We start from the raw sequence: 27,564 nt of genomic DNA on the forward strand, positions 1-27,564 counted from the left end.
GGGGTCGCCCAGGGTTCCACCATTTCAATAGATCCTTGATCAATAGCATTTCTGAAAATTTCTTCCCCACTTGCGATGGAATCAACGCGAAAGTGAACAGCGCCAGGGACGCCCAGAACACAGTTAAGTGCATTTTCCCTATGTCAAAAATAAAATAAAACAAGCGCCTCAAATAAATTTGTGCTTACCAGCCTGCCACTAAACCGATGAAAGCCCCACGTGTCACACAGAAGACTTCTTGACGGGGTTTGACTTGTACTGGAGTATTGTGACATTTTAATAAGCATACATTTTTAAAGCGACTCACCTGGAATATTGTAGAAAACGGCCTTGTAGACATGGAGGACAGACTCGTCTGCCAACGATCTCGCAGCATTGTCGTATCGAGGATGGTTCTTATTGATGACGGTGAGCTCTGGCTTTTCTGTGGAGAGCGCGCTATTGACAAAGATGACTACAGGCGAAGTGAAAACATGCTTGATGATGAACAGTATGGTCGTCGACATGGTCTGCTGGGGGAAAAAATCGTGAGAATCAGTAGAGCATGCTCAATGGTTGAAAAGGCTCATGGGAGGTAGGTACCTACTATCGCATTCGACTTGCCCAAAAGGATGGCATCACGATCCACCTAAATCCGACAACAATATTGAAGAGAAGTCAGAAGTTAAAACACCGTTACAGTCAATATGACAACCTACTGAGGGATGGGAGAGGGACGAGGGGGACGACAGGACTATGTGAGGTACACGTTGCACCCGAGGCACTGCGGCGGCACGTTGAGATGACTATTCTGCACAGCCAAATCTGATCAGCCAATCAGCGTATGGATAACGATGTTCATACATAAAAAACATGTCCCCATACATCCAATGTACCCAAAAAAACATCTAGTGCGCATATTAAGATGCTCCATGACATGCCGGTTCTAATGGTATTGATGCATGTTTTAATTCAAATGGTATCTGGTCAAATAAACCAACTCTCAAACAGTTGCCCACTCATTCATTTCAATTGCTTTAGACTTCTTTAGACTTCTTTACCTCTTTACCTATGGGGCAGAGAGCAAAACACCTCACTCTCACTGATAAAACCGCTGCAACACGTCAACACACAGCAAAGTATAGTCGATCCGATAGGTCCAGAGAACTCTTGCTTTCCGTATTTCTTATCTAAGTACTAACACTGTGCGTACAGAGGTAAAAACACTCGTCGACTTTGGAATTCGCACACATATGCCAAAGCCCACAGTCGAAAGGGTTCGACAAAGTCCCTTACTCATGCTTCCAATTCACCCACTCTTGATTCCAATGTTGAGCTGTCATCCCTTCCATCCTATTTAATCAACCTCGCAAGAGCAGATCTTCCAGACACCTACCTATTTCAACAAGCATCACAAAGCGCTGACAACCTTGACGAATCAGATCTTGCGCAATGGGATATTGATCCACCATACCACACTCCTCGACCTTTGGACACCCCAGCAGAAGCTCGCTGGACAGAAAAACCTTGTCCAGGTGATCCATGGTCGAGCCCCTTCAGTGACAAATCCCGTATTATACGGGTCACCCGACCTACATAATATCCCGTGTAATACGGGCCAGCGGATTATGGGCCGATGTTATGTATATTCCCGATGTTGACGGGTGGGCCGGGAGGCATATTATTTCCGATGGAGACGGGTGGGCCCATCTATGCTGATGTTATATATATCATCGACGATAGCGGATGGGCCTGGGAGAAATATTATTATGGAGATGGGTGGGCCCATGTGGGTAATATGTAGAGTAGGATTGACATATATTATAGACCTGAGGAGAGATGTATAGCAAATAGTATTATATAGACGTGTGGGCCGACGTATTAGTATTATTTTGTAGACGGATGGGCCGAGGGAGCGGTGAAATATTTATTAGATAGACGGGTGGGCCGACGTGGGGTAATATCAGATAGACGGGTGGGCCGAGGGTGAGGGGAATTATTTATTACATAGACGGGTTGGCCGATGTGGGGTAATATTAGATAGACGGGTGGGCTGAGGGTGAGGTGAGTTATTTATTAGATAGACGGGTGGGCCGACGTGGGGTAATATCAGATAGACGGGTGGGCCGAGGGTGAGCGGAATTATTTATTACATAGACGGGTGGGCCGACATGGGGTCATATTAGATAGACGGGTGGGCCGACGTGGGGAATTCTACATAGATGGGTGGGCCGACGTCGGGTAATATTAGATAGACGGGTGGGCCGAGGGTGAGCGGAATTATTTATTACATAGACGGGTGGGCCGACGTGGGGTCATATTAGATAGAAGGGTGGGCCGACGTGGGGAATTCTACATAGATGGGTGGGCCGACGTCGGGTAATATTAGATAGACGGGTGGGCCAAGGGTGAGGTGAATTATGTATTAGATAGACGGGTGGGCCCAGATACATATCATATAGACAGATAGGCCTAGGTATTGTACATTTTTACGAGTTTCGAGGCTCGAGTTAAGAAAATTCAAATTTAAGATGATATACATTTTTGTTGTCTTGAAATACCGAGACCCAAGACCCGAGATTCGGCACTCGGTAGTCGGTGAAATGAGTACAGAAATACATAAGATAATACACATTGTTCTCAGAAATCACAAGTTTCAAATGTCGATTTGTAAATCACGAGTCACAAGTCTCGAGACTCGAATCACCGAGTACCGAGTACTGAGAACCGAGTACTGACACCCGACACCCGGAATTCGGCACTCGGCATGCGAGACAAAAGATTGGAAACAAAACTCAAAATTCGAAACTCGAAAGTACTGACTACCGAATACCAAGTACCGAGTACTGAATCTCGGGTCTCGGTACTCGGTATTCGGTACTCGACACGATGCTCGAAACTCGTAAAACTGTTTCGAATCACCGAGTACTGACTACCAAGTACCGAGTACCGAATCTCGGGTCTCGGTACTCGACACGATGCTCAAAACTCGTACAACTGTTTCGAATCACCGAGTACTGACTACCGAGTGCCGAGACCCGAGATTCGGTACTCGGTACTCAGTAGTCAGTACTCGGTGATTCGAAACAGTTTTATGAGTTTTGAGCATCGTGTCGAAGTACCGAGTCCCGAGTACCGAATCTCGGGTCTCGGCACTCGGTAGTCAGTACTCGGTGATTCGAAACAGTTCTACGAGTTTCGAGCATCGTGTCGAGTACCGAATACCGAGTACCGAGACCCGAGATTCGAGTGCTTTCGAGTTTCAAGTTTCAAGTTTCAAATCTGTCGTCTCAAGTCCCGAGTGCCGAATTCCGGGTCTCGGGACTCGGAACTCAGTGACTCAATCAATGGACTGGCAGAGGTTACATTCATTGAAAACTTGTATATACATCTATCACTATGCAATTATGTAGCCATGTCAACCTCCACAGAAGACTCTTCAACCTTCACCTCCACCTCAACATCCATGTTGCTGGAAGAGTCATATTCTGGGACAAGGTTGCTTGGATCACCTGGGTCCACAATTTCAGCCTGATGCATCTGGATCCTCTGGATGAACAACTTGGTTGTAGTCGAACAGGAGACCCTCGATGGCAGAGGCATCCGGGAATGTCGGGGCTGCGGGTGTGGGAGCCATTGTTTCCATACTGAGATCAATCAGAGGAGGGAGTGCGGATTCTGGGGGTGACATGGTGCGGGGGCCGGATTGATCAAGCAACAAGGATGTTGCAGGGGCAGGAGTGTCGGGAAGTGGGAATGAGGGGTGCCGGTCGATGATTTCGCGCCTAAGGCCTTCATGAAGGCGTTGCAGGGTGTCAATCTTACCATCCTGCTCTGCCACACGAGCCTCCAGAAGAGCGATTCGAGCTGCGCCATCTCGAATCGCAATGGACATGGCATGGAGATCTGGCATGGGCACCCCAAGTGCTGCAGCAGGGACTGCCGACCTGGAAGACGGAAGGGCTACAAGGGAAAATGAAGGTCAGACGGTGATGAAAAACTCGGGTGACTTACGAGCTGGTGCAGGTGCAGGTGCAGGTGCAGGTGCAGGTGCAGGTGCAGGTGCAGGTGCAGGTGCCTTGACGGCAGTGATAGTCTTGCTGCGACCACGCGTCTGGGTCTTGGGAGTGGTCACAGCAGTGACACCAGAAGTTCCGGCCCGGCCACGAGACTGACTGCGAGTTCGGGCCCTGGACTGGGAGGCAGGGGAAGCTTTGGAGGGGGCGGGAGTTTGGGATGCGGGGGGAGCCTTGGAGGGAGTCTTGGAGGAAGCCCTGGATGGTGTTCTGGACCTCGTCTTCCGGGTAGTAGAGGAAGAACGATCGCGAGGAGGCGGGGATCCCATAGTCGCGGGGGTGCACTTGATCTTCTTTGTTGTGCAGTAGACGCACGACATACATGGAGCCCCGGTCCTCTTGTCCGGCCGAGTTGCGCAAGGCCAGTTGTGCTTGTGGCAAGCATAGCATGGGTTGTTCTGTTGGTTGTATTTGTGTATGGACACTTGAGATATTTCAAAGTACTCACCGGTCCGGGAATGAGAATGTCAACTGCAGGGATGACTGGGGGTGCCTGCACCGGAGGTTCGGGAGTGGGCTGGGAGGGCTCCACAACTGCTGTGTGACTGCCGGCAATCACCTGGTATAATGTAAGCACACACCCGAGTCCCGGACGCATAAATGACACTTACTGTGGCAGGGCCAAAGGGCTTCTTCTTGGGTACCCGGGGCGAGCGAGGTGAATCAGGCGTCCTTGCGACAATTGTGGAGAGCCGGGGAAGGACGACCTCCGGCACTCCACCCAAAGGTGGCTACACGAAAATGAGAGACAATGAAAAAATGAACAAGACGACATACCTGCATAACCGAGTCTTCATCATCTTCCGACTCCACGATGGCCTTGGACTTCACAACGCGAGCAGACCTCTGACGCTTGTGACTCTTCATCGCGGATTTCGGGGGTTGGGAGGAGGGTCCAGAAATCAAGGGGGACTTCCTCTTCTTACTCCCTTCTGCCTCGGGGTCTGGGTCAGCGAAGACGGCCTTACCTTTCCCCTTGTCCCGGGACTCGGTGGTGGGGTTGGTGGAAGGGCCGGCGACATTGCCGGCAGGGATGGCTGGGGAGGGAAGGTTGACAGGAATCGGACCTGTGGATGGGGGGGCAGCAGTTGGGAGATCGAAGGTCTGGTCGCCTAAGGCGTTCCAGGCGAGGACCTTGGGGTACCAGGCGTGCCTCAGAATGCGAGGATCGTCATACCCGATGGAGTGCCAGTCTGGCCAGACCTTGGGAACCATGTTGCGGATGCGCTGGAGCTCTTTGGAGCACGAAATGATGAGGCCGGGAATAGGACCATCCCCGGACCCATACTCCTTGGCTACATCAGACTACCAAGATGTTAGAGAAGAAAAAGCACCCAAACAAAATACATACCACAAGTGTAGCAACCTGTTTTCCCAAAGCCGAGTGGCTGGGACCCGGGGGAATCTGCCGGGCGGCACTGATGATGGCCATGATCTGGGCAGCGGATGCCTTGAGATGGGTCAAAGAGTTGTCAACTGGAGTGGACATGATGAGTGGGTTGAGAGATTTAAAGATCTTGAAATCAGATTGAAATCAGTTATCAGAAAGATGAAGTTTCAAACAAACAAGACATTTGATGGGCGATCCACAAAATCGTTTATTGTTTGTGTTTGTTTGGTCGTTGTTCAACTTTCGGCAATTGCCGGCTTTGTGTTGAACTTCGAAGTTTTTTAGATCATCAGTCAATCAGTCCACCAATTCTCCACACATGAGTGCCCATCCAGCCGTTAGATTTAATGACCCACCGGTGACCGACTATAATTCTATGGATGTGGATGACTCATCTATGGGCCGGGCATCACTAGGTATGTTGTATTCTTATCATGCCTTATCTATTCACCGGGTATCCCTTAGATGACTTAGATGACTTATACCTCGGGCCGGATGATGACATAGAATATGATTCTATGTCATCCGGACCCCCGGATGCGTCGGCTGCAATACCCGGTATGACTATACATTACTGATGACCTGGGATCACCATGCATGCTAACTTCACCCTTGAAGATCAATCACATCCGGGTCAAGCTGATGATGCCAGCTGTCTCATTGATCCAGACTTGTACCTCGGGCCTGAGGATGATGTCATTGATGTTGATGAGTTGCTGGACTCTGCTGATCCTCCCACTTTTGCTCCGGCTACCTCAGAGGTGTCTATTTCATGTGGGTCCATTCATTCTGGACCATTATGGAGACTGATCTTATCTCCCAAGCCGACAAATCATCTACCGAACTCCCTGCAGACCAGCCGGAGCTCAATATCGAGGATGTACGGTTGATGGTCCGGGAGCTCCATCCTTTCGGAAAATACCAACACCCAGAATGTGAGTATCTGAAAGCAGAGCAGTTATCTTTGAGCTAATCTTTCTGGAAGACCAATCCGTCCAAGATCGACTCCATGATTACAAACGCCGTACTGGAGGTCTTCCTGACCCTTCCATCCAACAACTAATCGAGGCCGAGCGTCCATTCCGAACTGCTTGGGCAGAAACATCCGACAAACTGAAAAAAGCTGATGCAGACCTGCAGAGGTTGCAAAGAGTTGAACAGATGAGCATTGAAATGCTCAGGGTAGTAGATTCCATGATTGAACACTTTGAAGAACAACTGACCATGTAAATTACTGCATTGCAACCTGTGAATTTTCATTGACATCCCCACATCATGTACACTACCGAATTTTTCAATACATGTCCCCGGGTGTCGAACGGGACTCGATACACGATGGTCGGGATTCGATAATTGGGACTCAACACTCGGGACTCGATAGTCGGGACTTGATGTTTGATATTCGGGAGTCGATAATCGGGACTCAACACTCGGCACTCGATTTTCGGGACTCGATGTTCGATGCTCGGGACTCGATGCTCAATAGTCGGGACTCGGTGTTTGACGAATCTCGGGGTTCGGGACTCGAGGTTCGATAGTCGGGATTCAATGTTTGTGACTCAATAGTCGGGACTCAATAGTCGGACTCAATAGTCGGGACTCAATAATCGATATTGACTAGTGGGGACTCTGCATATCATATTAGGTCTGATATATGAAAGTTACACATTGACATGTAAATACAAGCAGGTAATGGCAGGCAGTGTAGTATCAGCCCATTACTTCTTTCCCCTTGCTCTCGTCACTCGAGTGCTTGTGTCCAATGGCTGCTGTGTTGACTTACTCCGGGTTGTCCTCGCCGATGGCTCAATCACCGCTTTCCTTCCCCGCATGTTCTTCAGCGCCGGCGACCTATTGACTCGTTCTGTTGCACCATCCTCCTGAACATTGCGAGTGACTCTCGCAGTCAGCCCAGTCAGGAGGTCGCCCATTCGCGATGTCAGCAGTGCACCAGTCTTCCCTGCATTGACCGGGCGAGGCTTTGGAATTGCATGTGGGACCGCTGTCCCTTCATGTGCTGTCGAAGGACCAGGCTCTGTTCTGGGTCTCTTTTGCGGGGATCTACCTTCCTCTGTGTCATCATCAGCATCATCCTCCATGTGATGAGTGTCGTCCTCGGGATTGCTCTCTGGATCACTCTCGTGATTGGCCTCGGGATCACTGTCAGTTTCGGTCGATGAATTCCGAGGCCTTCGGATCATAACTCGTCTGGCATTACGAGTCCGATGAGAAGGTGAATTTCCGGATACAACCGAGGCTACCATGTCCCCATCTCTGTTCCTCCATGCTTTGAACAGGAATGTTGGACCTTCGCCTTTCTCCTGCCGAGCATACCAGAAATTCAGTAAGGCTGGTCGTGTCCCAATGTTGCAACTTCGAAGGCTCCTTCAAGTCCACATCCGCCGGAAGATACGTTCTTGCCACAAAGTCATCCTGACTTTGTACGATGGCGCTCCATGGCACAACTGCCTTGACAATCCCAGAACAGATACCTGTATAAATGCATTCAACAAATGTTCGGGTGTTGCGACGACGGACTCACGATAGTGCGATGTGAGAAATGCTCTGACGATGGCTTTCTTCTCCTCGAGTTTCGTCTCGGTGATGTCAGGAAGCACCGGCATCCCATCCCCATCAATTTCGAGTTCGAAAGCAGGCTTCCTGATTCTCTTTCGACCTCCATTCACCTGTCGCCCACCATCTCGTGCCCCAGCACCTATCATGACAAAGATCAACCAATTCATTCCAGTAGCCAGAGATCAAACACTCACCGAATTGTTCCTGCGCGTACTCCTGCCAAACTGGCTCGATGTCCTCCCAGTCCTTCGTCTTCATGAAACTTTCCCCATCTCCTAATGCCTCGTTATCATCGTGCCTGCATGAAATGTATTGAGATCGAAGATCTGCGATGACAAAATTGACTTACATCCCGAACAGCACCTCTCCCTGTTCATTCTTCCATGCCGACATCACAAACACTCTCATCCCGCATTGCCTCCACATCTCCTTCGAAAAGTGCTCCATATACGCCGGTCCCTTCTTACGAGCCACTTGTGCTTGTATCTCGGGAGGAGGAAAGTTGCTGGACCATTCTTCAGCCGTGTCTTTCGCCTTCTCCAACTCATCATCGGACAATTCAGCCATGACTCTTTTTACAGCCGCCTGATAATGCTTGAACATACCGGGACCTCCTGGCTTTGCCCCGGACTCGTCCTCAATCCTCTTCAGCACCTCCTCCCGTTTCTGCTGGTAGATCACCTGCCTAGGAGTCCATTTCCTCCCATACTTTATCATGTCCTTCCTCTCCTTCTTTTTCTGGTTGTTGAACAACCATGTCTTGTACATCTGAGAGTTCATGGAAGAATAAGATGTTAAAATTTTAGTTTTGAATGAAGCAAGGATGAATCACCTGCTTCCTCTTCTTCCATTGTGCTTGGTCGACCTTGGGAGCAAATAGCCTGGCAGCCCTAGCTATGGCAGTGAAAACTGCCCTCTTCTCAATCCTTTTCGCCGAAGTCCACTCAGGAAGGTAGTTCTTCAACTCCGAAATTTCGTTATCCGTGAGCTTCTGTGTCTGTGGTTGACGCGCCCTATGTCTTCCAGAAGTGGAAGTCAACTGAGTGGAATGACCTGATCTTGCCATTGTGAATGAGATTGCAGAAAGGGCTGAGGATGAGCAAGGTGGAAGTAATAACGGTGACAAGTTCAACTTTGAGCAAAGCCTAACAGTTGGTTAATCGACCCATATTGGACGCAATTCCATTATTGGAAATGAATTTGTAATGACGCATCAAGACCGCATAAGATCACATTGCAATAACAATTTATTCGCATTCCTGAGCTCGTGCTTTGCTTGCAGCCTTAGAAAATAACATGAAGATAGGTAGATGCACCCCACTGCAAAGATCCCACAGGGTAGAAGCAAGGGGAAGCAGAGGTAGGAAAATTTGGGTCAAGGTCCCACTTGCAAGCACAAAAAGACGTGCATACAGGTCCATGCCTAGCTCTCCCCCAGAATCACCAACACTTCGGCCTGTTGAGGCACCACCTCTTTGGGAAGACATTCCTGACAATACTTACGAGCAAGACCAAGCCTCATTTGAGCCTTTGCAACTCCCAAAAACCATGGCAAGTTCATGTAAAATGTTGCATTGCAATTCAAATGATAGCTAAGTATAACAAATCCAGAGTCAGAATGACTACCTCAGGCAATGGCTGCCAAGGCAGAAATCATATCTGCATCACCTCCTGGATCGAGAAGCTCCACCAGAAGATAGGAGATGCGTCGTCTGCGACCAGGATGGGGTCTACAAATGTCAAGATTGTCTTGGGGAGCCACTCTATTGCACTGGCTGTTGCAGAAGTCAACATCTTTGCAATCCCTTCCATTGGATCAGTCAATGGAATGGTCAATTCTTTGAGCAAAGTTGTCTCGCTCACGTCGGACTCGTCATACACCTCGGTCATGAGGGCAAACAATGTCCGGTACTTACGGATAGGTGGGACTTGTTCGAAGAAGACGAACCGGAAGACCAGCTTGAGCCTGAAGATCTACCATCTGTGTCGGGACCCGAGTTCCAGCCGAAGGAAAACACCATGGTCATCATTGACAAGTCCGGAGTTCATCGCCTCCGGGTTCGATGCTGCGATTGTCCAAATGCCATGAGTCCAGACCTTCAAATGTTTCGACATGGATTTTTCCCCGCTTCATTTAACAAGCCGAAGACTTTATTCACCTTCAGGGTTCTCGATGATTTTCTATTGGACAACCTTGAATGTGGGACCTCGGCGATGAACTATTACAGCAAGCTCCGGCGAATGACCTCGAGGATGTTTCCACACCTTGTACCGGTAATGCCATGTCTCTCTCATCTAAAGGACATTATATTGACAAGGCATGGGGCAAGGACCGATACCGAGAGCTCATGAGAGTCGCCCGACAGTGGAGGCAGTTGAAGACGATGAAATGGCATGGCTTCGGCCATTGTTCCGACAGCCCGAATGCAGGAGATCTCGCATTATTTTGCCCGGCATGTCCTCAGCCTGGGATTAATGTGTCCTTCTCAGGGGATGAATCACTTGATGAGTGAGTCTTCCTCGATACCGAAGTCACCTCAGCAATAATAACAACTCCAAGGTGGAAATACACCCGGTCATTTGTTATGGATGGAAATTTCAAAGCTGAACACCTGCATCCCATGAAGCCATTTGATGAAGTTTGGCTGTCAGATGGGTTGGGATTCATGGTGGGAAAGGACAGGTATAACACGCATCTTGCAGAGGCTGCCGACACTTTAGAAAAATCAAGCTGCAACAATCACCGGGCAGTAAATCAAGCAAATGCGGCTCGGCACAAGCTGGAATCCACGGGTATCGGGGGAGTAGCCTGTGCGAGACACGGTTGCTTTGTTCCTCACTCGATGGTAGATTTTCAGAAAGGCGAAAGGCAAGCCGACCCAGCCATTCGATATTCACGAGTTAACCATGCATCATTCGCAGACAAATGAACATGGACTATGCCCTTTGTGAGGCTGCCCGGCACAACATGGAAGGCATCACCAGGGCGGTCACCTTCTATGATATCAACTGTCAATACAACAAGCACTTTCGGGTTCGGGTGGATCGAAGCCGATTTCTCGAAATGGTTCCGGAATTGACCATCATTCCCGGAATCGGGTTGTGGCACATCCACGGACATCAGGACAGCTGCTATGTCCGATATGCGTCGAATTTTATCGAAGGCATCGGTCGGATTGATGGAGAGATCATGGAGACCCTATGGTCACGTCTCAACCTGATTTCCCCTGCTGCTCGGGGAATGTCATCCCCGCATCGAAAGGAATGTCTCGATTATCAGATGAATGATTCCAATTTCTGCAAGATGATCCGCATGAAAAGGACCCTTTGCCGAAAATACAAGCAGGCGAAGAATGGCATTGCCGAAAGTGAAAAGGCTTTCGACATACTCAATGAAGCAGCACCCGGCGATTCAAAGACAGAGTGGCTAGCCAGCGAGAGGATCGCTCAGTCCAGCAGAATAAATAATCCTGCGGCTATGGATGTATATGAGATTAATATCAAGAAGGGTTAGTTGACTTTGTCTCCATCAAAGTCTGAATTAATTTTGCATTCAGCACCGAGCAAAAAGGAGATCGAGCTTAGGCTACTAGAGGAGGGTAATGCCCGAAATGCAGCACCTGCTCGCAGGTCTGTGGCGACATGGATATCAATGGGGTTGGCGATTGAAGAGGCTCAAATCGCATTGCTCATTGAGGTCCGAAGAATTGGTAGAAGAACTACCGAGACACAGAAGTTAGACATCGCCCGGCAACGCGATCGTCTCCAAGGCCAGATAGATGGATTCACTCGGTCTGCTATTACGCATCTCGGAGAGGGATTTGATGCAGATGATGATCCTGAAGACTTGTACTTGGACATTCTTGATGATCTCGATGATGACTTGGCAGACTTCACCGAGACATCTGACACATGGGCAAACTCCCCTGAGCTCACTGTAATCCCATTGCCATCAAACCTCGGGGTAGATCGATGCAGACGCTGTATGGCAGACGATCTCATTCCGCTGGAGATGTCTCTTCGTGAAGGGCAGGCCAATGACTCCCTTCACAACCTCCGAATTCACTTGTGCAACAAGGCGATTCTGTTTCGAACAACAGTTAGGCAAGCCAAATCCCAGGCCCTGAAAACTCGAGCTTGGTCCCAGGTGACGTCGGTGCAGCAGGCAGTGTCCCTCCATGCCAGTATATATACGAAGACGAGGAAGCAAATGATGCAACTGGAGCCAGGGCAAGACCAGGTTCAGAAATACAAACCCCTGCTTCGAGAGCAACTCAAAATCAGCACTGCCGTCGGCGATCCAAATGCCCGAGGTCAGCGAAACGAGTCCCTCGCTTGGTTCTGGTCAGTCGAAGTCGACCTTGGGGGTCCCGATCACTCGTGGAATGAGGAATGTGAGTTCGGGCATGCTTGATGTGTCCCGCACTCAGCTGACGGAGTCATCCGAAGTTTACCGAGTTCATTGGCTCCGGGCAAAGGCACTACGGGATCGATGGAAGGAAGAAATGATGTTGGTCCAATTGGAGATGGATTGGACATGTAACTTTTTCTTGTGGAAAGCAACCCAATGGGGTGACAGGATGCGCGAATCATTGGTGAAACACCTTCCGGGTCATGCATGCTACTCGGGAAGGCAATCCCAAATGTATTCATTGCTGGCACAGGATGCCCAGGCAGCATTTCAAGACCTGAAGACCGGGTTTATAGATGCTCGAGATGAATGAAATTTTTTTGCCAACGATATGAAACAGCTACTTTGACCCAAACATTTTAGTCCCGGGAATTGGCCGGGTCGACCCATGTCGGAGTTTGAAAATTTTTATCAATCAACCAGTGGCTCATATCTTGACCTCCGAACCAACTGCCATTGTCATTGTCATTTCCAGCTTCATAATCCTGCATTAACCATGTCTGTATTGCATACTCCCCCAACATCCCCTTCTAATTCTCAGACTTCCGGCAATGGGTTCCGACCCCTCACACTCACTCAGGCAGATATTGCAGCTACAATGTCAATGGCTGCATCTCGCATCCGAGCGTCCATCTCTCAATATCAGATGGAGGCTGCCCACACCCAGGAGCCATCTGCTACTCGGATCACGCACTTTAAAGCCGGGCTGCAATGGGAGATAGCTGTAAGAGGCTGATGACTGTGGTGGTCAATGCTGACATTTCCAACAGACTTTTGTGACTCCCATCCTGCAGTACTCAGCTGCAAGGAACATCATTTCGGTTGTTCCGAGCCCGGTTGCTCATATTCTTCAGTTGATTCCCGAGCTCACCTGGAACATGGTTCCGGACCACATCTTTTCATCCCACCTATGCCAGTTTCAAGACGTTGCAGATCTGGGGGATCCCTCCCGCATTGTATCCACCTATGGTACTCCATGGTGGACCGGATCAACTGCCATCCCGAACGAATTATGGCCATGGGATCAGGTATTCGCTAATTGTGTCTGTCACTACCAGCATTGGCTAGTAAGACTTTTACAGAATTTCCTTGAGTGATGACTAATCCTTTCTAGTCTGGCGTTGAGGACGAACGTCTTGTTGTTCCCGAGCAGGTGGATGAAAGCTCGCTTGCAACGCTGAAGGCACTGAGGTGGATGAGGGAACGCCTCCTGACAGTGATTGAGGATCAACAAGCTGGCATCCGTGAAAAGATGGCAGAGATTCAGATGTACACCGCCGTCCTAACCAAATTGAACCCAAGGGGACCAGAGTAGTTCTAGTCCTTCAGTTCAGAATGTTGAAGTCTAAATTCTGTACATGATGAAATAAGTACTGAAAATTACATACTGACTTTCGAATATCTGACCTATTGCTATATGCTGAGTCCTGCATACCAAATATCGAGCATCGAGATCCAGATATCTTGAGTTCCAAATATTGAGTCCCAAACATAGAGTCCCGGATATCCAGTCCCGAAGCCCAAGATTCGAGACGAGACTTGAAACTCGAACATTGCTATGAGTTGCGAGTTTTGAGTCCCCACCGAGTCCTGACAATCGAGTCCCACAGCCCGACTATCGAGTCCCAACCATCGAGTCCCAACCATCGAGTCCCGACAATCGAGTCTTGAAACCCGAGTCCTGACAATCGACTCCCGAAGCCCGAGATTTGAGTGCCGACCATCGAGTATCGAGTCCCCAATATCGAGACCCAAAACCCAAGCAGCCCGAAGCCCGAGATTCGACACGAAACAAATCAAAACTCCAAACACCACGACACTTTCTTGAATCACCGAGTACCGAAACCCGAGTACCGGGTACCGAGTCTTGAAACCCGAATCCGCACTATCGAGTCCCAACTACCGAGTCTTGAAACCCGAGTCCCGACAATCGACTCCCGAAGCCCGAGATGTGAGTGCCGACCATCGAGTATTGAGTCCCTATTATCGAGACCTGAAACACGAAGCCCGAAGCCCGAGATTCGACACTCAAAACATGACACTCATCAATTTTGGGAGTTGTTTTCTTGAATCACCGAGTACCGGGTACCGTGTACCGAACCCCGAAACCCGGTACTCGGTAGTCGGTGAAATCGAATATCGAGTCCCGACTATCAAGTACCGGGTACCGTGTACCGAAACCCGAAACCCAGGTACTCGGTAGTCGGTGAAATCGAATATCGAGTCCCGACTATCAAGTACCGGGTACCGTGTACCGAAACCCGAAACCCGGTACTCGGTAGTCGGTGAAATCGAATATCGAGTCCCGACTATCAAGACCCGAAACCCGAATGTTGAGTATGGAGTGCCTGACATCTAGTATCATGTATTTGAAGGTGGGTACTAACACGGGTAACTACCTTTCTACTTCTTCCAATCCAACCTTGCCCATCCACACGACGGAATCCCAGCATAAACATGAACAGCATCCCTCATATACCATGCCCAGGCAATCCGATCCCCTTCCACTGCATGAACCGCGTGTCTGACAATCCTTCCCGAAAATGCAATCATGCACCCCGGATCGTACCTTAACTCCAGCTGCAGGCTTGGCATACTCATCCGAGCATTAGAATAATTCCCCACGCTAGTGAGAATATCGAAGCATTCGGAAATCGATGAGGGGTCTCGATGATTCGGGGTTTCCCGATTGCATATGACGGTGAGGCTGTTAAACACCGTTGCCCAGTACTGGAGAGTCTCTGACATCTTCGGCAGTTCCTTGCTTCGTGCCTTTTCTCCGAGGCTCGCAAAGGCTTGCAACCCTGCCCAGTACTGCTCAGGATGCATCACCCTGAGTGCCGCTGTGGCAATGGCTGCTGGCCTCGCAATGGCTTTGAGGATGTTCTCGGAGGATGGTCCCTTCAATGATGCAGATACCTCCGGATCGGACTGATTCTATGGGATTGGTGAGTTTAACTACCGAGATCGCCATCTCATCAGATCCTACCTCGTGCCCCTGCTGAAACCATGCCGGAGATAAATTAACGCATCCGGGAGTTAGGACATCATTTTCCGAGCTTGGTGTGAACCACTGTTGATTAGTCCGCCAAATCCCATCGAGCTTTATGCTTTGTTCGAGCATGGGAGCTAGCAAATCCGAGGCCGCCCAAATTTCATTCTGTACGTACCATTTGATGTTCAATATCCATCCAGTCACAATATATATAACACACCTGGGTGGCATCGGTCAAGGCGTCTGGGAGGTACCATGCGATGATGGCACCGGATGCATCAAGAATTGTCGCGGGTATGTCGATCAACTTTGTGCCCTCATGGCCAGGAGGACACCTCTCAAGCAACTTTTCCTCTCTCTCTTCATTACGCCCCGTGTCCTTTGGGGAGATCAATTTGCTATATCTTGCAATATCAATCGGCATCTGAACTGTGATGAAGCAATTTGACTGATAAAACGAATTTTCCGAATCTGCAGGAAGACTCACTGGGATTTTTATATGCCTTTATGAGCCGATCAACCAATTGATCACAAGCCATCACCAGATCAGTGTCTAGGTTTGGAGAAGGTATAACTGGGTCTCCTCCTGTCTTCTCTGCATTGAATTTCTGTTCCGTATAATCACATGCCACATGAGTGACAGTCAGGGCCCAAGTGCGCAAGAGGGTTATTTCATCATCGGAAGTGGAAGAAACATCCATGATTGAATTGATCTTGTGAGATCAGAAGCTGAATCCTGAATGTCCGCACTTTGGTGTTAAAGGGGGTGGAGATTGAGAGGATCAGATAAGGGAGCCTTGGATGATCTGAGCTTTCAAAGATCTATTTCTCTTATCATCTATTGCTCAATGAAATACCACATGATTGGAAGTCTGTTGGATGTCAGATACTCGTTTGTCGAGACCCGGGCCTCGGATCTCGGTACACTTCACTCGATTTTGATACCCAGGGACACCATAGTTGGAACTTGTCTCGAATCTCGGGTCTCGGGTCTCGGGTCGGGTCTCGGGTCTCGATGGTCGGGACTCGATATACGGGACTCGTTGGTCGGGACTCGATACTCGATTGTCGGGATTCAATGGTCAGGCGTCGGGTTTCATGACTCGGTAGTCGGGACTCGATAGTCGGGACTCGATGGTCGATTTTCGGGATTCGATAGTTGGGGCTCAGATATTGGTACACTTCACTCAATTTTCGGTGGTCGGAACTTGGCATTTGGCATTTGGTAGGCTTGGATGATGTTGGCTTTCAAAGATCTATTATCATCCATTGCTCAATGAGATACCAGATGATCGGAAGTGTGCTGGACATCACATATTTGTTTGTCGAGACCCGGGTCTCGGAACTCGGTACACTTCGCTCGAGTTTCCACTTCACCCCTTTGCAAAGCTCCGTGCCATACCACATCATTAGATGACTTTGAATAATCACCTCCTTTGATTTGGATGATATACAACTAGCTGAGCTCCATCATGTCTACAATTATCATTCTCCTGGGCCCACCCGTCTATCTTATATACCCCCACGTCGGCCTACCCATCTATGCAATATATGTCTCCCGTCGGCCCACCTGTATATAATACATCTTTTACCACTCCCTCGGCCCACCCGTCTACAAAATAATATTAATTCGTCGGCCCACCCGTCTAATATGATATATATCTGGGCCCACCTGTCTATGTGATAACAAGCACCCTTGATATACCCGGCTATTTGATACATATCTACCTTGGTACACCCATCTACATAATATCCAACTACCTCGGCCGATCCGTCTATTGAAAATTCATGTCCATCGGCCCACCCATCTACTTTACATATTCCCCACCTGGGCCCACCCGTCTCCATCGGGAATAATAACACTCCCGGCCCATCCGTCACAGTCGAGGATATATCTACCCTCGGCCCATGGTCCGCTGGCCCGTATCATACGGGATATTATGCACGTCCGTCCACTCGTATAATACGGAGATATGTTACTGCAATATGTGAAAACTCGCTCCCCACCTCCATCTCTCTGAGATGGTAGCTGCATTATAGTGAGTTGATAGTGTCCAGCATGTGCAAATTCAATACTTACTCAAGAACTACAATTTCACCTGTGGTTGGGTTCTGTCCTCCAGCAATACAGGTGAATTAAGTCCACCCGTCTTGTGGGACAGGTGGCGGAAGACATGATCAAGATGTGCCTCGAGTTCATTGAAGGCCCTGCATTTGTAGGTGAGAACAAGTTTCCAATATGAATCAGGACGTACCTAATCTTCTCCTCTTGTTCAACATCTTGAACAAAACCAGCTCTAGCTAGCTCTTGTTTTTCTTTCCAGTTCGTAAGAGCTTCCTGGTGCTTTTCTTGGACCTCAGTCCTGATGCTATCATTTTTGGCAGCATATTTGGCACGAGTGGCCGTCCTTCCGTTTTGCAAGCTTTTTGCCACGTGTAAGAAGACCCTCGGCCTTGATTGCCGCATCTGCTTCCCCCTTCACGCGCTTGTTGTAGAAAATCTGTGAGTATATTTCTACTTCTTGCGGAGCTCGCCCCCCAACACCTCATCTCCTCCGCTCAGAGTTTCACGAGGTCAAGTGCCCCTTTCAATCGCCCTGAGCGGGCTAAAACACGCGACATTTGTCTGCCATCTATACCACGTTTTGATCATCTGAAAGGCCATGCAGGTTAGTATTATGCAGCGTATTTTATGTGTTGAATACTTACTAGCTTACGCTTATCCTTGACTGCGGTTAGCTTTTTTATCTCAAACCTCTGTGAGGTCTCCCTCTACAGGGACACTGTTATTAGTAACAATTATGCTCTGGCCATCGTGTCTCGAACATGCTCCACGTTTCATTGATGAATGGCTTGTATACTTTTGCTGTTTTACAGGCAATATACTGACCGAGTCTGTCTAACAGGAATTTGGATTGTTCTGTGTTAGCCCAAGACTTAGGCCCACAACGACCCATTGATGAGTAGATGGAGGGGGGGTGCATAGGAGATGGTAGACCCGCAGTTAGTATGAAGGTGAAAATAAATTGTTCGTCTTAAAGGCCAGTTCTCAGTGAAACTACTCTGTCCCCTGTTCGTGACCAATGCCAGTGTTACTTTTTTTCAGTCAACCTGAATGAATGTGCGAGTCTCGCAATCTGTCGTCTAGCAGAAGTTCAATGGCATCAATAGATGAATTGCACAGTGCCCAGGCTAGGCTGACTGGGCCGAATGTTTTGATTAATACATACAAGGAGTGTGACTCCCCTTTGGTCAGATCTATGACTTTACAGTAGCAACTCAGGAATACTACATTAGCATTGTCTGTGCAAATAGACAGTGTTCTTCGTGTTCTCGCTTTTGACATGCTGTGCACTAAAATCCATTAAATGTACTTGTATATGGGGATCACGAGGAAACGTCTTTAATTCACTGTACATGATGAAACAGTTTGTATATAATACAAGAGATACAGTCGCTTTCAAATGTACTGAGAAGTTAGACTTTGAGAAATCGATGATGTGCACACGCGCACCTCTGACTGATCCCATTTAACTGAGAAGTTACACACTCCAGGATGGATTAACATTGCAAGGTAGTCGAGTGTGTTCTGTCGCATTCAAATGTACTGAGAAGTTAGACTTTGAGAAATCAATGATGCGCACATGCACACCTCTGACTGATCTCATTTCTAACGAGAGGTTACGCACTCCAGGATGGTTAAACATTGCAAGGTAGTCGAGTGTGTTCTGTCGCATTCAATGGAGTCTTGATCAAACAGGGTTCAGCATCTGAACACTGTGAAATGAAGCAGAGGTCATTGTGCTGTGCATCAGTGGGAAAGAGGTGGGACCCATAGGAACACACCAGAATTTTGTTGTTGAAAATCTATCAACATAGTCATTAGAGGGGAAAGTAATGCACGATCAAGACAGGTTTCAACATCTGAACGCCGTGAAATAAAGCAGAGGTCGTGCGTGCATCAGTGGGAAAAGAGGTGGGACCCATAGGAACACACCAACTTGAAGGATGATAACCATCACCATGTTCTTCGTCTTGAGTAGTATGACTGAGTTCAAATTCTTCTGATGTGCCGCAGTATTGATTGATGGAGAATCAGGTTTCCATTATTTGTTAGCCTATACTACTCAGACATATTGACGGCAGGCAGAAAATGACAGCAGAGAGACGCACCGTACGCCACCCATTGTATCAAGGATCATCTTGAGCACAGCTTTTGGGTCAAGAATGTTCAAATATCATTGGCAATGCTAGCAAGTATGAATGAGATGAGAATGAAGCATATGTTGATACTAGACAGTACATACTCGTGATTAAGACTGGTGTTTGGGTCAAGACATGTTCAAATAACATCGATGACAATCATGATAGTCTATTTGAGAAGCAAGTATGAACAGTGAGACTGTGACAGAATGAAGTATATCAGTTGATGCCGGACAATACATACTGATGATTGACACTGCCAGGCGTCTGTGCTGCCTACATGGTTTGAACAATAGTTGGAGATAATCGATTTAGCACCACATGAATGGTATGTAACACCCATTCAAGAGTCGCAGGAGATCCTTGAGTCTACAGGAGCCAGTACTATATGACGGTAATTAGAATTGTCATCCCAAAGTGGTAACTTGGCTTACTCGTTCACAGTTCAAACATTAACATCGTTCATTGCTTATATCTATAGCACTGCACTATTTGAAGGGAGCCTTTTGAATGTGCTCTATCATGTCACCGTCTCCCAGTGAGTAAGTTTTGCAGCTGTCATCATGCATATTCATGATCCCAAGACAAGTGTTCTGAACTCCAAGATCTAAAGAATCGCACACGGCAAGTTTCCATCTCCCTTCTTGTATTAAAATTGTAAATACTGATCCTTTCACTACCAGCTATCATGGATGTCATTCCCACAAGCTACGGTCAGCTCATCTTACATTCAAGATCTTGCATGCCAATTTGCATGTCTAACTCCGATATGGTGGCGGTTATTGTGAACACCAAGATCTGAAGAATCGCACAGGCAGGCAGGATCGGATGGCTGTGACTAAAATGATACAGCAGCTTGGCGGGGGCAAGTCTGGTGCAGGCACGACGCTTAAAAACTCCATGGCTTTCAACATATTGAGTTACTCTGTAGAGCACGGTAATTCGTTTCATCTGTGAATCATTCTCGCTAACAAACGCGGATGTGTGCATATACAGAATTCCTCGAGCTTGGCCATGAACTTTTCAAAACAAACACCGACTTCTTACCCGGGATGCCTCTTTCCCGTAGTCCTCACTAATTTTCAGTGTGTTTGTACATCACGCCTTTTGTTCATTGCACAAGGGTGCAAACGGTGCTCGCAGCTACCCTCACTCAGTAACTGCCTTCTCAAGGAAGGGAGTGAGAGTTGGAGAGAAGTCGTGTTAGTAAACAGCATGCCATGTAAAAGAACGAAGAGTCAAGTACAATGAGTATGATAGTGACTAGGCATGACAGTTACCAATGAATCGCAGTTCCTATTACAAAGGTGTCAGGAATCTGACTATGTCAGATTTTTCAATTGCCTTCCTCAGCACTCTCTCCCCAACCTCAAGACTCACCTTGAAAAAACAGCATTGGTAATTCCTTTCACCATGGGCACATAATCCCTGAAAAGAAAATTAATTAATGTTGAGGCGTTAAGATAACGATAACCTGCAACTTACTCAGCACTGAAAACCCTGGTAACGCCCACTTGTGACACAGGTGAAGGGCGGAGGAGCATTAGCATCTGCTGGTTATTGTACAGCATGCCACGATAGAAATAAACGTGGCAATCATCTGCAATAGTATTAGTGACTTTTGCATACCTCGCTCCTCATAGAAAACAATGTCGTCACAGTCCTCAGCAGGCGCGTAAGACGGCACCAAGGATACGTATGTCCTGTTTATGTCCCACAAGTTAGTGTTGACGTATTGCAAGGAACACATGGCCTAGATAGTACATCTGAACCAAAGTGAGTCTCGTACAAAGATAGAGGATAGTACACACCATTGATGTCTTCTGTCAGGTCGTTCGGGTCGACATTCAAGCCATGACAAACTGCAGGCACATAGGAGGACTCGGAAGGTGTGGTAACGAAGTCGGAGCTATGGGGACAAGTGACCCAATGATTCCTAAGTCAATGAAAGTGAGACGGCAGATGATTCAATTGAGCAACAGAGAAGGGACTCATGAATGACTCGGACATCATCCTCCAGACTGAGTGCAGCCTGTAGCCAGATCTGAACCATGTAGGTAAATTGGCGGGATGGTTATGATGTGAAGCTAGAGGATGAAAGCAATGTATCTCAGCCTTAAATACAGGTAACCATGGAACTCACAAGTGGTGTAATGCATTAGCTGCGAAATTGCATCAAAGTCCATACGGCAGAGTCGGAAATGCATTAATATATAATGCATTGATAGGCGTAATGCATTATAATACTATGCGGTATTGATAGCCAGATTCAGACAAGTGACCCAATGATTCCTAAGTCAATGAAAGTGAGATGATTGAGTGATAGGAAGGGACTCACGAATGACTTGGACATCATCCTCCGGACTGAGTGCAGCCTGTAGCCAGATCTGAACCATGTAGGTAAATCGTCGGGATGGTTATGATGTGAAGCTAGAGGATGAAAGCAACATATCTTAGCCTTAAATACAGGTAACCATGGAACTCACAAGTGGTGTAATGCATTAGCTGCGAAATTGCATCAAAGTCCATACGGTGTCTTAATAACCGAGGGTCTTATATGAAAACGTGTAAGAATGTAATGACACCACAATTACACTGGATAAGACTCTTGCCAGTCCTCGATTAACACGGTCTACGACTTTTCTTCTTTCGTGTAGATAACGGTGAGTTCTTGGGAGGCTCGCTAAACCAATCAGTCAGATTAACTTAGCCGGAGCTTTATTATCTCTGATTGAAACTATGGGATGTCTAGGATATACCGTCTAGACACTTGAACTGGTTTCCTGAATATATGGTTAACTGTTGAAGCTGGTCTCAAATGTGACTACGTGGACCAAAGCTCGTGTTGGTCAATATACAAATACCTGGTGAGAACGCTGGTCTCACAAATAAAAACAATGACCAAAGCTCGTGTTGGTCAGTATACAAATACTGGTGAGAACGCTGGTCTCACAAATAACAACGTTGACCAAAGCTCATGTTGGTCAGTAAAACTACGTGGTGAGAACACTGGTCTCACAAAACTGGGTTTCTATCGCGAGAAACTTACGTAATCTCAAGGGAAACACTTTCCCTGCACTTGTCTGGACAGTTCTTACAAAGGAAATGGGCTTTGTAAGCAGCATTTGTTCAGACTGAAGCTTCTTAGGTGAGAGTTCTTGCTCAGTGGGAGTTCTTGAATGCAACAGTGGGAGATCTATTTTTTGGGGAGAAGGGGCTCTTCTATATACATTTTGTGTGGAATATTATGTAAGTAAAAAGGTTGATGTAATGACTTCAGAATGTGGGAAGAATATTCCAAAAACTGGAGCAGAATGTTCTAGCAGGTGCAAAAGAACATTCCAGAATATTCATGGTGGGATAATGACATCATTCTGAGTCACTATGAGTCACTATGAGTCATTATGAGTCATTGGAATGTTCTAGCAAATTCCATGGAACATGACATCATTATGACATCACTATGATATCATATCTTTCAACCAAAATACCTGCAGGAGTGTAGGTGAAGTCCTATGACATCATTATGACATCATACCCTGTAGGTACCATTTTATGAAGCATCTGATTAGTCAGAGCATCCTAATAGAAAAGCAAAGTAAAGAAACACTAGAGAAAACAACTCAGAAATAATGGAACAAAATTAGTACACAATACGCGGGCTTTTTAGATAGGTTTTTGTTAGGCTTTGAACTTTTCTCTATGGGTTTCTCTAGCCAAATGAATAAGCCAAATGAAAGGCAATACATTAACTTCATTTTGCTTCTCATATCAACTAGGTCGTTATGTGATTCCCATCTCACATATGACTTTCTTCAAAACATGGTGGATTCATGAATGCGGGAAAACTGAAACTATTGGACCAAGGTTTGATACCAAGGTATGGTGGTTGACTAGTTCTGAGGACTAAGCTAACAGACTTTGTCTTTTAGGGGGATACCTAGTAGTCATGTTCATGCATGATTCCCAAATCATGCAGGACAACAGCAGAGTCGGAAATGCATTACTTACTATGTAATGCATTAATAGGCGTATGCATTATAATACTATGCGGTATGATAGCCAGATTCAAGCACTGGGAAGGACTGACTGCTCGATGGATGGAATGGGATACATTCTGGAAGCTCTGAGACAAGAGTGGGAAGGCTATAGCCCGGTTCAGTCTTTTCTTGGAAATTTGTTCTCACAGTTCATGAATGTCTCATACCTACTACAGTATACACGTACTACTACTCGAGTGCATTATGAGTGCCTGAGGGTAGTCCTAACCAATTAATTACCAAGCTGGCTTATTCCTGCTCCTTCACTGAAGAATCTGAAACCGGCGAAAACGAGTGAAACTCAATGTGTATACACCTCCCAATGCTGGTGCACCAAGTGTGCACGCCGTGGTACTGTTCGTCTCACAAAGTCAAGGCTTTACTGCACGAAGTTCACATGTTCTCAGTTTGCTGGCCTCATCTGAACAACTGGTCAGTATGAGATTGGAGGAAGAGGCCGATTAGACTATGATGGACATTACTCCCCGAAGGGCAGGAACCTGGCCTAGAAATTGAAGCTGAGGCTGCCAACAGCAATAGGCGGAAGCGCAGTGCAGGAGTAAGTATTTTTCAATGACTTGGCCTGCATGGTACATGTAGGTTGAACACTGACGCCCTATCTATCCAGGATCACCCACTCTTGACATGGATCAAGGACCGGGACCATTTTTTACAGGAACTATACAACATGAGGGCCGCGGGGACTATGTATACGACACTATCTGCAGAAACTGTCACTCTGGCACTCCACAATTCCACTGTAAAGATTGCTTCAGCACAGAGTGTGCTGCCATGATTGCGTTATCGCAAGTCATAAAAATCCTTCGCATCAGATCAGGTGAGAGGCTATCAAGCAGATAAATGTTACATGTACTTAGAATGATTCTCAACAGGAGTGGACAGGCTCTTACTTTGTGACCATCTCACTGAAGACGCTAGGGTTGCGTGTTGCAGCTCAGTCATCCAACAGGTGAACGATGTCTGATGCCAGAAAGGGCCTACAACGACGATTTCACTCTCATCGATACCAATGGAATCCACGAGATCAGCCTTGATTTCTGTGGCTGTGAGACCGCACAGACACTACAATACAGTTATTCGTACAGCTTGGTTCCCGGCAACAACGACTGATCCACGTACCGCTGCCACTTTCTGAATCCTCGAACAATATCACATTTGTCGTTTGAATTCAAATTTTCAGGCTATGAATTTTATCACGCTGTTGCACGACTCTCAGACAACACAGGACTTCACTCACAAAAGGTATGTGTTCTACCTCCTTACTCTTGTTCAAATATCCAGCTCACTCGTGTCATCAGGATTGTTATGAAGCCTTTATGCCGATAGTGCGCAAGTGGCGACATCTAAAAATGCTCAAGCGGGCTGGCCGGGGATATGATTCTGCTGGTGTGGAGGGTATGGACTGGTGGTGAGTGTGCTGTGATATGCCCAGCTTGTCCGCAACCAGGAAAAAACCTACCTGATAATTGGAATGATGCACCGAAAGGAAAATGGTACAAGTGGTTGCATCCATATCTATACTCATTGGCTGACTGATGACTAGTTGGTTGTATGGTCTCTTTCTAGCAATTGATGCGAACTTTCGCCTCAAAAGGCGCATGGTTCTAAAGACAGCGTGGACCCTGGCCTCAGTCACGGATGGGCTTATTTCGTCGAGGAGACCGCTTACAAGGCATATCTACAAACCTACAGTGGCAACCCGCAGGAGGTGAGCTTTTATTGTATTCACCTACATATTTTACTCTGACCGCTATATACACAGAAAAGTACATGTTCATCCCATAATGCGGTTGAACATGGCAGACACGAAGGTATCTCATGGTCTAGCTGCCACAGGAGTTGGGACCGTTGATTGTGCACGACACAACATGAAGTTGCCGAATGGCGTTGGCGATCTACAAAAAGGCGAAAGGTATTTATTAAACCAACGGCAGTTATTGATGATACTGACTGAACTTAGATCATGAATATGGATTTTTTGTTCTCTCGACCCTCCGTGGACGCTGCATCGACACACTCAATGTCTCGTACAACATCGCTTGCCAGTGGCACAAGACCTATGGCAGAGGATGTCAACATGCCACTCCTCCATCTAGACCATCTGGCGACATTCGTTAGATTTTTCGTTCCAAAATTTCACCCCCACACACATTCTGACATGTCGACCAAGTTTTCTTTGATTTTTCGAAGTATGTTGGACGCACTGATGGCAAAGCCCTGAACGCGGATGGTCAAATATCAACCCTGTGGCCTCTAGTACCAAGAAATGGGGCCAGGCTCACGGCGAGAACACTCGACGACCATTTTGGTGACTGGAACTGGAAGAAGGTTGTGGGACTTGGTATGTTTTGGCTGCAACTTGGTACTGACATGTATGATATTGTATTTGCGACGGTGCCACACTCCTTCTTGTAAAAATGATCGAGGCCAAAGAGGAACATGAGGCGCATCAACAGCATTCCAAGAACTTGATGAGGCTCTGGCGCCAGAGACGACGGAGGCCTGGAAGGTTGAAATCGAATCCTGGGAGGAGAACCCAAACGATTCATCAGTCACAAATCCTTGAAGCAAAGGTTATTCGTGAGTAGCACGCACTAAATCCGATCATGGGGAGCTACTAATGACTCGGGTTACAAGCTGTTACACAAGTGCTGTCTGGCTCAAACTTGCCCAACTTGAATCTGGCTCCATCAAGGCACTGACACTTCGATGCACGCTGATGTCCCCAGTATATTCATCGCATTGGGGATTGACCTAGAGACGAACGTATGTATTATCTGACTTAATTTTCATTCTAATTCTTTGAAACAGGCGTCGTTTGAAAGTAGATATCATGAAGCAGGGTCTGCATGCCACGGATACGCAAATGGGCATGGTCCAATGACTGCGGAATGCATTACAATGCAAAATTGATACTTGGAAGTGCATTCAAGCTCTCTACCACCCTGCAGTACAGCTTTGGAATCCAGGGTCCAGCCGCCTTCCACAGCACCTCAGACACAATCAATCCCGAGGATTCCCAGCTCTGACTCCCATCCGCTCTGTGCAGCAGCCTATATTGTAATCCCCAACTCCTCACCATCGAATGGGAATTACGACACGCTCAGGCAGAGACGCCCTCGAGGAAATCAGACAAAGTCTTCGCCTGCGGGACTACATGTATACCTTCAAGAGGGACTGGATACGTGGCCAAAGGGAAAGTGAATACTCGGGCAGAACGCCCTCAGTCGCGTTGAAGCCAGGGCAACACTTGCAGGAGAGAAGTTGGCAGCTCGCATGGCTCTCTCATCTCTTGCGCACGTACTTGGACATGTTGGCTGGGTAACAAATACAGGGTTCTTGAGAGGAAGACGATATACGCAGGATGTTTCAGTCCAAAGCGAGGGGAAAGTGAAGGTCGAGACAGTTATCGTGGATATGGCTGGTTGAAGGAGTCGGGGATGATGAAGATGAAGTGGTACAAGATAGTAAGCTGGAGTGTGAGTCACGACAGAAAGACGCTAATTTGCCAGCAGGTCTCAGAGTCGAATGGTGCAAAGCTCGTGCAAGATCCATGCGATGGGCAGAAGAAGTTGAGCTACTTCAGGAGGAGATGCGGGGTGTCCTGCTTTCTTAGGTGGCACGCATCATGGTGGAAGAAGAAGATTGGGAACAACACACTTCAAGTTGGAACCACGCTGACAATGAGGGTCTAAGCGCCTATGCCTATCGTCAGGCTCAGCTCAGAGATGAACTCGCCCACTGTTTTGAGATCAAGTGGGCAGCACATCTCCCACTGACTGCAGCCTGTAATACTACGTGTCCAGCAGATAGTGAAGCCGAGTTAGATTTACCTTCTGAATGTTACTTCCTTAATACCAATCTTATACGCA

General features: G+C 47.5%; 2 protein-coding genes across 2 annotated transcripts; one reads left to right on the top strand and one right to left on the bottom strand.

Moving 5' to 3' along the window:
- Positions 1-17,241: 17,241 nt before the first annotated feature.
- On the bottom strand, positions 17,242-17,895 carry DFJ58DRAFT_849004 (uncharacterized protein; the record flags this gene model as incomplete). Its single annotated transcript, XM_041393693.1, has 3 exons — positions 17,242-17,457; positions 17,528-17,636; positions 17,684-17,895. The coding sequence occupies 3 exons, from the start codon at positions 17,893-17,895 to the stop codon at positions 17,242-17,244; spliced, it is 537 nt and encodes a 178-aa protein (XP_041235023.1).
- A 6,760-nt stretch (positions 17,896-24,655) lies between these two features.
- Positions 24,656-26,258, top strand: DFJ58DRAFT_876965 (uncharacterized protein; the record flags this gene model as incomplete). The annotated part of the gene is made up of 8 exons (XM_041394462.1): positions 24,656-24,737; positions 24,873-24,934; positions 24,991-25,100; positions 25,236-25,400; positions 25,455-25,604; positions 25,739-25,805; positions 25,883-26,033; positions 26,149-26,258. 8 exons carry the CDS (start codon positions 24,656-24,658, stop codon positions 26,256-26,258), a joined length of 897 nt encoding a protein of 298 aa, XP_041235024.1.
- Positions 26,259-27,564: the final 1,306 nt, after the last annotated feature.

Source organism: Suillus subalutaceus (genome assembly GCF_016647625.1).
Source record: "Suillus subalutaceus strain FC151 chromosome Unknown DFJ58scaffold_389, whole genome shotgun sequence".
Taxonomy (NCBI): Eukaryota; Fungi; Basidiomycota; class Agaricomycetes; order Boletales; family Suillaceae; genus Suillus; species Suillus subalutaceus.